This window comes from Xyrauchen texanus, chromosome 20, assembly GCF_025860055.1.
Source record: "Xyrauchen texanus isolate HMW12.3.18 chromosome 20, RBS_HiC_50CHRs, whole genome shotgun sequence".
Taxonomy (NCBI): Eukaryota; Metazoa; Chordata; class Actinopteri; order Cypriniformes; family Catostomidae; genus Xyrauchen; species Xyrauchen texanus.
This window is the reverse complement of record NC_068295.1, coordinates 32,540,981-32,555,115: the sequence shown is the minus strand read 5'-3', so window position 1 is coordinate 32,555,115 and position 14,135 is coordinate 32,540,981. Positions and strand designations below refer to the sequence as shown.

Here is a 14,135-nt window from a genome sequence, read left to right as displayed (position 1 = left end):
TGGTCACCATGTTTACATGCACTTAAGAAAACTGTTTATTTGAGGGTTTTTGGAGAAAGAAGCGCTCTGAAACGTAATGTAAATAAGAGTGCCGATTTCCTTACACTGTCTAAGGGATTAAGAGGAAGCAGTTTAACACATCCAAGCTTCTCCCGGAGAACACTACTTATTGTAACTATGTAAATGTATTGGCACCATTCTTACAGGTTTTTGAGTAGTGCATGTGCGTGAACAGACCGGATAACAAATGTCATAGGATGGAGCCCAACATGTCAACACAGCAGAAAGAATTGAACATTTCTGGGAGTACAGTGGGAAAAGCACAAACACTATGAAACCTATACCCATTTGCACACACCAATACATAAATGTAAAATATTGATGGTCCATATATGACGTTCACATATATGCGCTGAAGTACACTGAGGGAAATGACGCTGTTTTCTGGTGTCCATGTAAATGTAGTCGGTGTGTATTTTTTTACGTTTATGGACTGGCCCCGTTCAATTCCATCTTAAGTGCCTTAAAGTACCTACTATTTGTGCTTATTTTTGAACAAACATTCAAGCTTTTTTTTTTTCTAATCAACATTATGCCACAAATGCTGTCGATTTTGAGTTTCATTTGTAATGAACCCCGAAACATTCCTTTTAACCTATCAGGCTGTCTTGAACAGTAACCGCACCCCACAAGTATTTTTCATCTTGTTGAGAGAACAGTACAGTACAAGTACATCTTGTACAGTACACTAAAGGAAATCACAGTCAAGCCAACATCTAAGAGATGCATCTCTGAATGAATGTGCACATCGTTTGCTCTTGTGCTTACTTGTGTATGGATTATTCCAATGTGCCACCATTTTTACCAATGTCATTTTTTTCATTACTGAAAAAAACGTGTGTGTGTGTGTGTGTGTGTGTGTGTGTGTGTGTGTGTGTCTCTCATTGGATGGGGTTTGTGCTGTACCAAAAGCTTTTCCCTGTGGTTTATAATCGCATAGTGTCTCTCGCACAGTCTGCAGAGCTACAGCTACACTTGGGAAAGTGGAGCAGCATTTGCTAACAGCTCAGGAACATGGCTTGCCTGGTATAGAGCTATTAAACATTCATGACTCTGCCACTCCATTGAAAGAGGGCCATTTTATCTTCCTCTTCCATGTTAATGCAGTAAAGTAGTCTTAAGCTTTTGTTTAACAGTACATCTTGACATGCTGATTACATCTTCTCTCCAACAGCTTTCCAGAGAAGTCACAATAATGAAGAATTTAAACCACCCAAATATCGGTAAGCTAAATTGTTTATTTGCCTACACACACTGACTGTCTTGTTTCTCATTTAGTTTAATTGGTCCCCTCTTATTTGTTGTCAGTTCCTGTTTGCAAGCAGCATAATGCTTAGTGGAGCTAGACATGTCGTAATGTCTTAACACAGAGAGAGGGGCTCTCTGTATCACTCGCATATATTTAGATTGTTGTTCTGTTCGAGGTTCAGCTCGAGAGTGTGAGAGAGCTTCATGGTGAGTCAGGACAGAGAGTTTAAATAGAAAAAGTAGTGTAACTTCCTTTTTAAATCTACAGAGCACTGCTCAAAAATAAGAAACAATTTACAAAGGAACCGGAAAATAAAGCACATTGTAGGGAGAGGTATGGGGAAAACAAGGTGAACAACTGAAGAAAAAAGTCCAATTGATCAGGAAACCTTTTTACAAAATGTACCGCTATTGTTCCTTGAAACAGGGATGGTTTCATGATAATTGCATGGTATTTTGATATGTACCATGGCACGGAATGATTGCATATTAATTTACCATGGTATTTGTTTGGTACTCCAAGCTATTATGGTATTAAAGACCCCATGAAATCAAAATAAGACTTTTGTGTAGAGCTGCAACCTAGTAGTCAACTGAACGTTAGTCAATGAGAAGAGTCTTGGTCGACCAAGTTTTGATTGGTCGGTGGTTGCAGAAAAAAAAAAACTCCACAGTAAACCGACGAACACCGGTATTACCATTGGTTGGATTCTAGGTGGTACTGTGGGGTAATTTTCATTAAGCAGGTTTAGGGTTAAGCCTAAACAATAAACAAGACACTTTGAACTTTATTTTTTGTTTATTTTAACAAAAAATTCAAATGAAACTGGAAAAGAAATTAAGTGCAATTAAAATGTGTCTGAACTTTTTAAAAGATTGCTTTACAACAGTTGTGAAGGACAAAAATTTATCTGGCAAAGAACCTACTTCATCTTTGCATTCTGTACCAGTCGGGTATTTCGTTGTCTGGGAAAATACATAATGTGTGTGAAATACATTGTTGTTCCCTCCTTCACGTTTCATTTATATATATAGCAATAGCCAATAACATCGGAAACCTTGGAGCTGAGGGATTAGTGAATATTCTTGATTTAGTGATTTTGCAATGAAAATTAAATAAATTTATAAAAAATAAAAAAAACTTAAATCAAATACATTTCTAAATTCAAATTGCACTCCAAATGAAAAGGAAAAGCTATTAAAATAATGAAGTGATAAGAGAATAAGATATATAATGTGTATATATACACCATACTGTCAGGCAAGAATCCGTCTAAATATGCAGGCAAAAAATAACATTTACAAATGAAGACATAAAAACAATTATTTAAATGTAAAAATAATCATGATAATTATCACTAAAATATAAATCAGGGTTCAAGGTGTATGTGTTTTTGTATTATTTTATATAGTTTGTATTATTTTACAGGCTGCAGAGTTGGTCACAATGAACTGCTCTGTGGAAATAAAGTGAACTGAACTCAAAGCACCTCCTGAACTGAGATGTCTGAGGTCATTTGTAGCACTCCTAGACGATACTGTTCTTGCAAAAAACAAAAAAAGACAAACCAAGAAAGAGTGTGAACCTTTTAGATGCGCGTTCCACGAGATTGCACGCCTCCGTATAAGCACACATGCACATAGACGCTTTTCTGTCATCTGTTCTTAATAATATAATAAAGTGTGTTTCTTCTAGCACATGTCTGTGTGTCTACTGGCAAATTATTTGTAACATTAATTTGATAATAATAATAATTTAATACATGGGAAAACAAGCCAAATATAATATTGACATGGTCAAAGGCATCAGTTATTGGTGATCACTCTGACCATTGTCGATCCCCGAGATCATCGTCTGTGGGCACAATCCTAATGTGCATTTCTCTCTATAAATTAACAAATGTTTAGACAGTCTCTTGCTGCTTTTTCTGACACGTTCAGAACCGATTTTGCTGGTGTCGCTGCGGCTCGCTTCGTACGTGCACTTGTAAATTGTATATTTTAAAACTCAAACCCTGGAACTCAAACCATTTTCTGATGCCCCCAAAAAAAAAATATTTAAGCAATTCAATTAATATCATAAACATGCAACAACTAGTCGACTAATGGCTTAAACTAACTTTTGTGGCTTATATTCTGTTAGCTTTAATGCAATCTATATGCTAGGATACTCCTAATAGTTGGCTAAATTAACTTTAAGCACATAGGCTATATATATTTAAAATATAATTTTTTTTCTTTCTTTTGAGAAAAATGGACCAAAAATAAAAACTGTATGACTTGCATATCTTGCACTGAAAAAAAGCAATTGTTACAATTTTGTTCTTTTAAACAGTTATATTAATTTTCTCAATAATTATGTCATGGTTGACTTGAAACTAACTTTAATGATCCTTTTTTTCCCCCTCTTTCTATCACTCTGTTCCCTGCTGTGTATCTCTACAGTCAAACTGTTTGAGGTGATTGAGACTGAGAAGACTCTGTTTCTGGTGATGGAATATGCCAGTGGAGGTACATGCTTGTGTGTTTGTGTGTCTTTGTGGGTGTGACTCCTTTTGTGCCCTGTTTAATGTTCCCACATTCATGGAAAACCCATGTCACGGGATTTTAAAAATTGTGATTTCCAGGCCTGGGAAATGAATGGAAAATACATTTTAAAAAAAAGGCATGGAAATTTCTAATATGCATTCATATTATGATTCAGTTCTCTCGATATTGCTTCTCGCTGAAGCATATGGAAAATCCTTTTCCAACAACCTAGTTGAAACCCTTCTACAATAATGCCAATCCTAAGATTGGCTATGACGTTTAAGCCCTGCCCTTTGAGGCACGAAGCTGTCCGGTATATAAGCGGCACACAAATACCATTACCCAGAATTTTCTTCCTTCAAGACTGAGTAGCAGGTGCACATGGCTACACAATGCAGTTCATATGCCGGACACCTCGCTCTCAGATTGAAATTAATCTTCCCTCCCAAATTCACTAGGTGGGGAAATTAATCATTACTAATCACACTTTTGGTGTGTATATTGAATGCTATCACTGTCCTATGTCGTCTGTGACATCCTGATTATTTCCTTCCTTGTTAATACTGTGCACAACAGCTTTCTGGTAGCGAGCGGCACTCTGTGTTTTCTAGTGAGCAAGCCGAAGCGCTGTTCTCCCGCTCCGCTGATGAGGTGCGGGCCCTCAAGGCCTTGTTCAACTGGGTTTTAAAGACGGTCAGACATGGTTGCACATTTCAGTTCGTAAGCTGGCCAAATTGCTCCCAGTGTGATGTTAATCTTCCCTCCCGAATTCACCAGGTAGGGAAATTAATCCTTACGTATCACACTTGTGCGTATTGGATGCTATCACCGCCCTGTGTGGTCTGTGACATCTTAATTATTTTCCTTCCTCCGTGACTGGGATGTTACTCAGAGTAGTGTTTCTGTGTATTGTGTTCAATAAGAACATTCTTGCAAAAGAGCAAATCACTCATTGCATGAGTTGCATACACATTCTGCTACATGCTCCAATATGGAATGCCAAAAGGGTCATATCATCCACAATCCCGTTAAAAAATTTGGTGTGATAAAGCAGTGTGCAGAAAATTCACAAGCTTCTCACAGAAAACGCTGTAGAGATTGTTTAGAACTGTAATACCCTATGGTCTATCCCTAGCTCCTCGCACGTTCACAAAGTACAATGAGGCAATTGCCCCTCTGAAACTGAGTGGAATCTCGATGATTGGCTCAATCAGAGTCTCGGTTATATCAGCACAGGGACTTATTGCTCCAACATCTTAACAGCCTGGGCTTCAATGTCAACTGGGTGAAGAGCATACTCTTCCCCAGTCAACAAATCTCCGTTTTGGGAGTCTGTCTCGACTCCATGAGTGAGCGTGAGCACGTTCAGGCCATTCCCCAGTGTCTGTCTCCGTTCAAGCTGGGGAGAGCACTTCCACTGAAGCCGTTTCAAAAAGCATTGGGGTTTATACCGGTGGTATCCGGCATCATTCCATTAGGTCTTTTACACATGAGACCTCTTCAGTGCTGGCTCAAGCACAGTGTGCCACGGCATGGCTGGTGCCAATGGCACATTTGCATTGCTATATCTCGCTACTGTCAACTGCTATGGCACCTTGTTTAGCTCCTGCTTTCTACCAGCAAGGTGTCATGCTGGGGGAGGTTTTCAGGTGGAAAATGGTGACTACGGACACTTCCAACAGAGGTTGGGGTGCATTGTGAGACCGGCACCCGGCCTTTGGTACCTGGACAGGTGCAAGGAGGGCGTGGTACATCAACTGCCTGGAGCTGTTTTCCTAGCCTTCAAGGCTTTTCAATCTGAAATGGCTAAATATCATATTCTGATTTGCTTGGACAACACAACAATTTAGCAATACATAAACCACCAAGGTGGAATTCGTTCCCTGCCAATGATGAGACCGACACATCACCACCTCCTGTGGAGCTAGCACCATCTCCTCTCCCTGCGGGTAACATATGTCCCAGGCCATATTAATTATTATGTGGAGCTTTTGTCACGCCAAGAAGCGATGCAGAGCAGATGTAAACTTTATCCTCAGATTGCCCTGAGGATTTGTCTGGTACTCTAAGTCCCTAGCTCCGTTAGGTGTGGATGCAATGGCCCATAAATTGCCTGCGAAATGTAAATAATGCATTTCCCCATGTGCCTCCTTCACTTTGTCATATATAAAATCAGAGATGACATGGAAACATTTCTATTGGTTGCGCCGAAGTTGCCCAATCAGTATTGGTTTCCAGGAATGATAGAGATTCTGGACGACTCTTCATGGGAAATTCTGCTGAGGGATCTCCTCTCTCAAGCGCAGGGCACAATCTTTGTAACCTGCTTGTGTGACCCCTGGACGGAGAATGCTAAACATCCCAGAACTGACCCAGTCTGTTATGAACACCATTTTACAGGCTAGAGCACAGTCTACGAGACGCCTTCACGTGCTGAAATGGTATGTTTTCACTAATTGGTGCTTTTCACATGGCAAAGACCCAGTGAACCGACCCATACCTGAAATTCTTACATTTCTTCTCACTCCGTCAACACTCAAAGTTTATGTAGCGACTATCTCTGCATATCACGCACCTGAAGCCGGAACCTCTATAGGCAAACATGATTTGATCATAAAATTCCTTAGGGGTGTGAGGCAGATAAATCCCCCTCGCCTGGCTACAGTCCCGAATTGGGACCTAACTTTGGTCCTTAAAGGGCTCGCGCTGGTCCCCTTCGAGCCTTTGGACATGCTTTTGAATTGCATGTGCTTTCTCTTAAGACTGCATTACTGCTGGCTCAGTAAAATGGTTCTGTGTGACCTGCATTGTCGCACTGTCTTTCGACAATTCATGTCTGGAATTTGGTCCGAGTCTTTCAAAAGCCACTGTTAAACCAAGAAGAGGCTATGGGCCTATGGTTTTATCCGCACCATTCAGAGCTCAGGTGGTTCAGGTGGTGAATTGCCCAATTGATGTTAAAGCAAACTCAACTAGCATGGCCTCTTCATGGGAATGGACGAATGGTGTGTCCTTGCAACCATTGAAATTAGTAAAACTTTTGAAAGGACAGTCGCAATGAAATTACTTTTTAAAAACTCCAATCCAATAGAGCTGTTAGGTGGGACGTCAATTTACATTTACATTTATGGATTTGGCAGACGCTTTTATCCAAAGCAACTTTCAGAGCCCTTATTACAGGGACAATCCCCCTGGAGCAATCTGGATTTAAGTGCCTTGCTCAAGGACACAATGGTGGTGGCTGTGGGGTTCGAACCGACAACCTTCTGCTTAACATTTTAGTGCTTTTAGCCCACTACGCCGCCACCACTCAATTTGTAGGCTAACCCGGAAGGCTAATTCACCATGGGTACCCTATGGAATTTCCTATGGGTTTTCTGAGTAAAAAAAGTAAACATTACTTGAATATATGTGGATGTTTGGTTCTACAACAAAAATAACACTTTTATACTTCAAACATTAATTTTGTAGCTGACGATATTTTTAAGTATGTTGGTTCAGTGCAGCTTAGAAATTTTCATTGGAAATGATAATTCATAAAAATCCATAGTAACATCCCAAAGGAACCCATGGCTCAAAAATGCTAATTTTAAAATGTTAATTTTGAACTCCATAATAGACTGGAAAAATCCTGGTAATTCATTGGTCAAAAGTTTTCAAAACCATGCCTTGTCATTAACCATGACCTTTTCTCTGTGTCTTATGCAGGTGAAGTTTTTGACTACCTTGTAGCTCATGGAAGGATGAAGGAGAAAGAGGCCAGAGCTAAATTTAGACAGGTGCCATTTTCTTACTGTCATATTTCAGCGTTTCAAACTAATAGTCGACTGATATATCATCGAGGCCGATAAATCGGCAGATTTTTGGTATTTTAAAATGATCGGCATCAGCTGATAAATGTCCCCATTTGGCTGATAAGTTTCTTAACCCTTTTGCACGTACAATTATACTAGGCTGGGCTCAGATGCGTACGATCAAACTGGTGTGATCTGCATTCGTGCTGCTGTTACCATTGAAAGAGGGACTGAAACTGTTGTCATAATGAACCAGCTGCTCAAATAGTCATTTCAACATCCCAATATTTTATTTGCATGTTTCAAACAATCGCTAAATAAAAATTATGCAATTACCATCGGAGTGCTGATAAAGCGACGTGTACAATTTTTCTGATGCCAAACAAAAAATATACAAACTAGTCAGTCCATTAAAGCCTTCTCCCATTCATCCGTCACTCATTCTAACCAGTTCTATTACTGGGAAATTGGAAGGGCTGGGCTTTTAGAATCTTATATGCTGCTATGACAAACTCAGAATCTCATGCTGCATTGCATGTAAACAATATTGTGGCGTGCATAGCCGGCAAGCGCATTCGCTATTACATCTTATCATAATCAATAATTTATAAACATCTCAAAACCACATTATATGTTTGATAATATATAATGTGTCCTTCAGTGCATTTGAAATGTAAGGTAAGATGTTGAACTCACGCTGTTGGGGGGGGGGCTCAATACAGGAGAAAATCGCGTGCGATAAGGTTAAGCCATGACAGCGGCCAGAATCACCTGCTTGCATGACCAATCACCGTTTGTTTTGTCGTTAAATGCCATTGTGTTACCACAATACAAGACCAATCTGCAACACGGTCTTATTTAAACGGTCCCACATATCAAAGATGTGACAGAAGCGTATGAGCTCATGATGTTTAAAGTGCTGGGTGTTTCTCTCTCTCTCAGGATGTGAAGGCAAATATCAATAAAAAGTCGATCATACACTGTCTGGCCAAAGAAAAAGTTGCTGTTTGGATTTAAATAAGCAGATACTTAAGAGCCTATGGTTGGATCGTTATTGCAGTGATTAATATGATTCAGCTTGCAACAATTCTTTTAACCCCAACTAATGCAGTGTGTAGCTTCTAATTTCTTAAACAACCATGTCGGAAGATGTATCCCATGGTCTTTGAAAAGATGTTACTGTGTTTCAGAAGGGAGATTCCTGAAATCACTGGAATTGGGTTAAGTGTGAAAAAATCTTGAATGATCTTTATCGGAGATCACTAAAATGCTTGAAGTCATATTGTAAAAATTCGACATACGAACTCGCGTCTGTGTTTAATGGTGAAAGTAAGCGCATTTCCACATGCACAGCATATTCCAGGACGACAATGCCAAGATACATATAGCTCAAATTGTGAAAGATTGGTTCAGTGAGTATGAGGAATCATTTTCACACATGAATTCACACATGAATTGCCCACCACAGATTCCTGACCTTCACATCCCAAAGACTTACAATGGGGTTCTGGAGAAGACTTTATAGAGTCTGACTCTCCCGTCATCAATACAAGATCTTGACCAAAAATGTATGCAACTGGATGGAAAAATGCAACTGTGGATGGAAATATATGTTGTGACGTTGCATAAGGCTGTTGAGATAATGCCACGACAAATGTGTGCAGTAATCAAAGCTAAATGCTGTCCAATGAAATATTAGTGTATGCAACTTTTTTTTTGGCCAGGCAGTGTATATCGTCTGCAAATATGCATATATCTCGTTTAATGGATTTAATTCACAAACCTCATAAAACTTGTGCAAATCCATTCTCGTCCTGAGGAGCATGCATACATTTCTCTTAAGTGCATTTTTTAATAGCCTGGATCTAAACTGTGTCCCTCTGTCACACGAATCTTGCACGACTGTCTGTCCATGGCAATCTAAGCAGGCGATCCGGGCCAAGTCAATTGGAAGCGGTCAGGAGTTTGCTGTTCATCTAAAGTGCACAGTGAATATGATTTACATATAGCGCGCATATAGCACTGTATGAACCGTATGTGCAATTAGTATGAAAGAAAATACGATTGCTAATGCGCACATACGTCTGTGGATGCAAGACTGCTGTATGCACTGTTGTGATTTCCTTCTGCCTAATGTATTACCATTTTCTTTTTGTGCAAACTATTACTAAATTTTGAAGACTAAACTGACACCAGGAGAAGCTGCTATCTACTATCTTAAAAATTCTATCTAAATTTTTTTAAAGATGGTTTTGTTAGTATTTACAAAGTTAGTGTGTTCTGTGAAAGTTTGAGTAAATATAATGCTAAATATAGTTAATTAATTGTTTAGACTGTATATGTCATTTACTGTTATATTAAATTCTGTGAAGTATCCATATTATTTCGGTAACCCTGTTCTCTGAGCATCGGCCATTTAAAAAAATACATTTTGGTCAACCTCTTTCAAACACCCTGATGTTTGCTTTCTGCTCTGTTTGAGTTTATATCAGTTCATCTGTCTCAACCAACCCTGTTGTGTCATGTACTGGTTTGACCAGCAATGACTCAAGCCCGTAAAACACACACACACACAAATGCATACATGCAAACATTCTCATAATACACTGTTATTACATGAATTCTCATAGGAGCCCATGTGAAACTAGTAAATTTGAACCCATGTTATTATTCAACAATATCACTGCAGCGAAATTTCAGTAATGGAAATGGAAGCCAGAGCTGGATATTACAATTAGAATAAGAACACCGACACACTGACAATAAGACAATTATGTTGTGAATGTGATGTTATGTTATGTGTTAAACAGTGCTATTCTTCAGGACATATTATCAATACTGGTTTTTGTTGGTTCTGAGTATGTTACGTCATACTTTTTACTAGGGATAAAGCAGTAAGTGATTATCATCAGGGTTGAGAGTGGCTGAATCTGTGACACAAAAGGGCCAATCAATGCAGCCCATTGAATTTTGGAAAAAGCTATCAATGCAAGCAGACACAGCCTATGACTCTAGCTGTGCTGGCCTAAACTAATGCCCTTTTCATGAAGTTTATTTAGATATTTCTGGTTATGTGTAACAGACTGAATGGATGAAAGTATTGATTTAAAGTTAATAAATCGGAAACTATAAAAGTTGTCAATGGCTTAACTAAAGTAGTCAGGGCTCAGCAGAGTATAAATGCAGAATTAGAGTGATTTTATTTACAATTCAAAGGTAATATGAATGGTTGAAATGACTAAATTGATTTAACAGTGATTTCTTATCAGATAACATTGACATTTTTTATCTTACATAGATTGTGTCAGCTGTGCAGTATTGTCACCAAAAACACATTGTACACAGAGACTTGAAGGTAAGCAGAAGTTTTTTGGTTTTTAAAATAACAACGAGAAAAGGGAAATGACTATGTATGTGTATAACCAATTCTAAAAGTATTTGGAAATTTAAGCCATAATTACAATTTTGTTGCATCTGCGAAAATTATACTAGAGCTGGACCAAAAATTGTCAAAGTACAAACTCAAATTTGAAACCTTTTTGTCCAGTATTTTGCCTAAAGCATGTTTGAGCTGTTTTTTGTTTTTTTTAATACATCCCACTTGGTTTGATCTGATGCAATGCAATGCAATGACATTCCTACATCGTAACTTCTGTGACTAAGTGCTTTTTGGGGCCACTGTATATTGCATTAATGTGTAGCTGACACAGTTGCCTTTCCCCTTCTTTGTTTCTTTCTTACCTCCTGTTTCTTGCTCTAGGCTGAAAACCTACTGCTAGATGCTGATATGAACATTAAGATTGCTGACTTTGGCTTCAGTAATGAGTTCATGGTTGGAAATAAGCTGGACACATTCTGTGGCAGCCCTCCCTATGCTGCCCCCGAGCTCTTTCAGGGGAAGAAGTATGATGGGCCAGAGGTGGACGTATGGAGTTTGGGTGTCATACTCTACACGCTGGTCAGCGGATCCCTGCCCTTCGATGGACAGAATCTCAAGGTTTTATCATCACATTGTCAATGTGTGTGTGTGTGTGTATATATGTATATGTATATGTATATGTATATGTATATGTATATGTATATATATGTGTATGTGTGTGATTGTGTTTTACAGTGCATTCTAATTACTGTCTATTCTGCAGGAGTTGCGTGAGCGAGTGTTACGTGGTAAATATCGGATCCCTTTCTACATGTCCACTGACTGCGAGAATCTCCTCAAGAGGTTCCTGGTTTTAAACCCAGCCAAGAGAGGAACATTAGAGGTGAGCTTTTTTCTTTTTTGTCTTCTCTTTCTCTTTCCATCACTTTCTCTCACTTTTCTTTTAACTTGACGGCCTGAACTCAATTTCATATTATTTAGCTTCAATCAGAGAGTGTCATGTTTCGTCATGCTGTTTTATGCTGAATATAGGGCTGAATTATATAGAATATTTAAGATATATTTGCGATACAAGGCGAAACATCATTGTGAATATCGCAATGATTTTATTGAATTTTTTATTTAGCCTTTTTACGTTTCCAAAAGAGCTCAACATTACATCCATCCCTCCTTGTCGTGCAACATGAGAGAATGAGTGTGTTGAGATGGAGATGTTTTAACCCTTTAAGCTCTGAAGGTGTTTATAAAGATTTACTGTTTCAGTGGCATTCCCAAAATGTAAGGCTTATAACTACAAAAAAACAAAAATAGTTCCATTCTGTGTCATTTGCGCCATCATTGAGTCTGTGCCATGTACTTTGCACCATCTCCTGATGGCCATATGTAATTACAGTGAATGACTTCCACCTCTGGTTGCAGTGTTCTGAATTCTAACAGGATTGGTTTAGCGTTCCATGATGCTAGACACATACTACATCACTTCCGATTAAGTCATCTGATCAAGGATGCTAACGTGTTTTTTAGCCAAATAGCGCATTATGTGCTGTGCACATTGTGCTTCATGTGAATTATCTAATGATCTATGCATCTGATTACATTGCATGTGGGAATCCCTTCCTTTGTGTAATGGTATGTAATATTTTGTTCAGTTTTTTTTTTTTAAGTGAAGTTATAAGCAAAAATGTGGCTTATATGTACCACCTGTTTACATGTACCATGTATGTCAAAGACATATACTTAGCTATTACTCACTATATTCTTGTCTGTGACTAAAACAAACAGGCTGGTTATAATCTACTTTTTTTTTTTAGAGCTTTCCACCGACAAATGGCACATTTGATGTTTTTACCAATTAAAATAATGCTTGGTGTAAAATTATTAATAAATAATCAAAACGTGAAATTTCTGATTTGTCTGCAAATTTCAAAGCACTTGTTCAGTTTTGGTCATAATGCCTTCATGCATTGTAAAGTAGAGCTTCTAAGCTTTCAAACGATACCTATTTTGTGTTGATCAAGACTGTAGTTATCAATATTTTGATAATTACTTTTTTCTCAGTGGGCCAATCCAAGCTTAAAGGGTTAGTATTGTCATATGTAAACATTAGTAGCAAAAATGGAATGGCATAGTTTGTTTAAAGTCAAATCATTTCCGTGAATTGGTAAAATACTATTCACTATTGCATCATCACTAAAAAGGAAGTCTCCATGTGACCTATTGCATATATTAAAACGTTTTAGCAAAGCAAAAAGTAGCTAAATATTGTGGTTTATTACGAAGTATTGTTTTAATTATGCATATAAATGAAAACAATTACATTTTATGCCTTCTTGTGTTCATGTAGAGAGAATTTTTTAAAAACATGCCTTGATTGTTTTAGCTAGGTTTTTATTTCTTAACTAGATTTAACTAGATACTGAACTAGATTATTTTATTTCTTGCAATAAACGTTTTTGAACCTTTTGAAACAATTAGATAATGTAAATGATTGGGGGAAAAAATATAATCGCCCTTTAAGACATTTTTTAGCAAATATAAAATATTCAGATATCCATTGAATGTAAATTACCCAGTCCTATGTTCCAGGCTGGATGGAAGGAAGATTATGACTCAAAATGTTCTCTTTCAGCAAATCATGAAAGAGCGGTGGATCAATGCTGGCTTTGAAGATGATGAGCTCAAACCCTTCACTGAACCAGAGGCTGACATCTCTGACCAGAAAAGAATAGGTAAAAACATCATTGGTGTTTATGTTTGCAAGACGACAGTGTATGTAAATATAGTCAACCTATGGGCTGCCCTCTGTAAGAGCAGGTCGAGGGAGACTCTTTTCCTCAACTCAGAGAGAGAGAGAGAATGTGTAGTTGCAATGAAATGAGGGCATGCGGGGTGTACTTGTTAGTGTTTAGTGTTACGTAACGCACAGCAGCTGGCTCACTTTTGTCTATCGACGTCTCTGATGTCTACTCCCTTTCCCGCTCTCTCTCAGCATGGATTTCCCTGTGTAGCAATATGATATTATCACAAGTATGAGTGGAGAGAGTTACAGTAACATGAGGCATAACATTGCAGAGCACCCCCAGCTTTGTTCGCATATCTGAAATTAATCCACAGCGTAACCTCAC

The 14,135-nt window shown here is 38.3% G+C and overlaps 1 protein-coding gene across 11 annotated transcripts in view; it reads left to right on the top strand.

The window, feature by feature from the left end:
- LOC127660449 (MAP/microtubule affinity-regulating kinase 3-like) overlaps window positions 1–14,135 on the top strand; it is a 42,977-nt gene that overhangs the window by 18,522 nt on the left and 10,320 nt on the right. For all 11 annotated transcript variants that reach the window (XM_052150682.1, XM_052150684.1, XM_052150685.1 and 8 more), the window contains exons 4-10: window positions 1,235–1,283; window positions 3,754–3,819; window positions 7,546–7,616; window positions 10,930–10,986; window positions 11,392–11,628; window positions 11,774–11,893; window positions 13,640–13,739. In XM_052150682.1, the coding sequence (XP_052006642.1) occupies window positions 1,235–1,283; window positions 3,754–3,819; window positions 7,546–7,616; window positions 10,930–10,986; window positions 11,392–11,628; window positions 11,774–11,893; window positions 13,640–13,739 (700 nt within the window). The remainder of the gene's footprint in view (window positions 1–1,234; window positions 1,284–3,753; window positions 3,820–7,545; window positions 7,617–10,929; window positions 10,987–11,391; window positions 11,629–11,773; window positions 11,894–13,639; window positions 13,740–14,135) is intronic.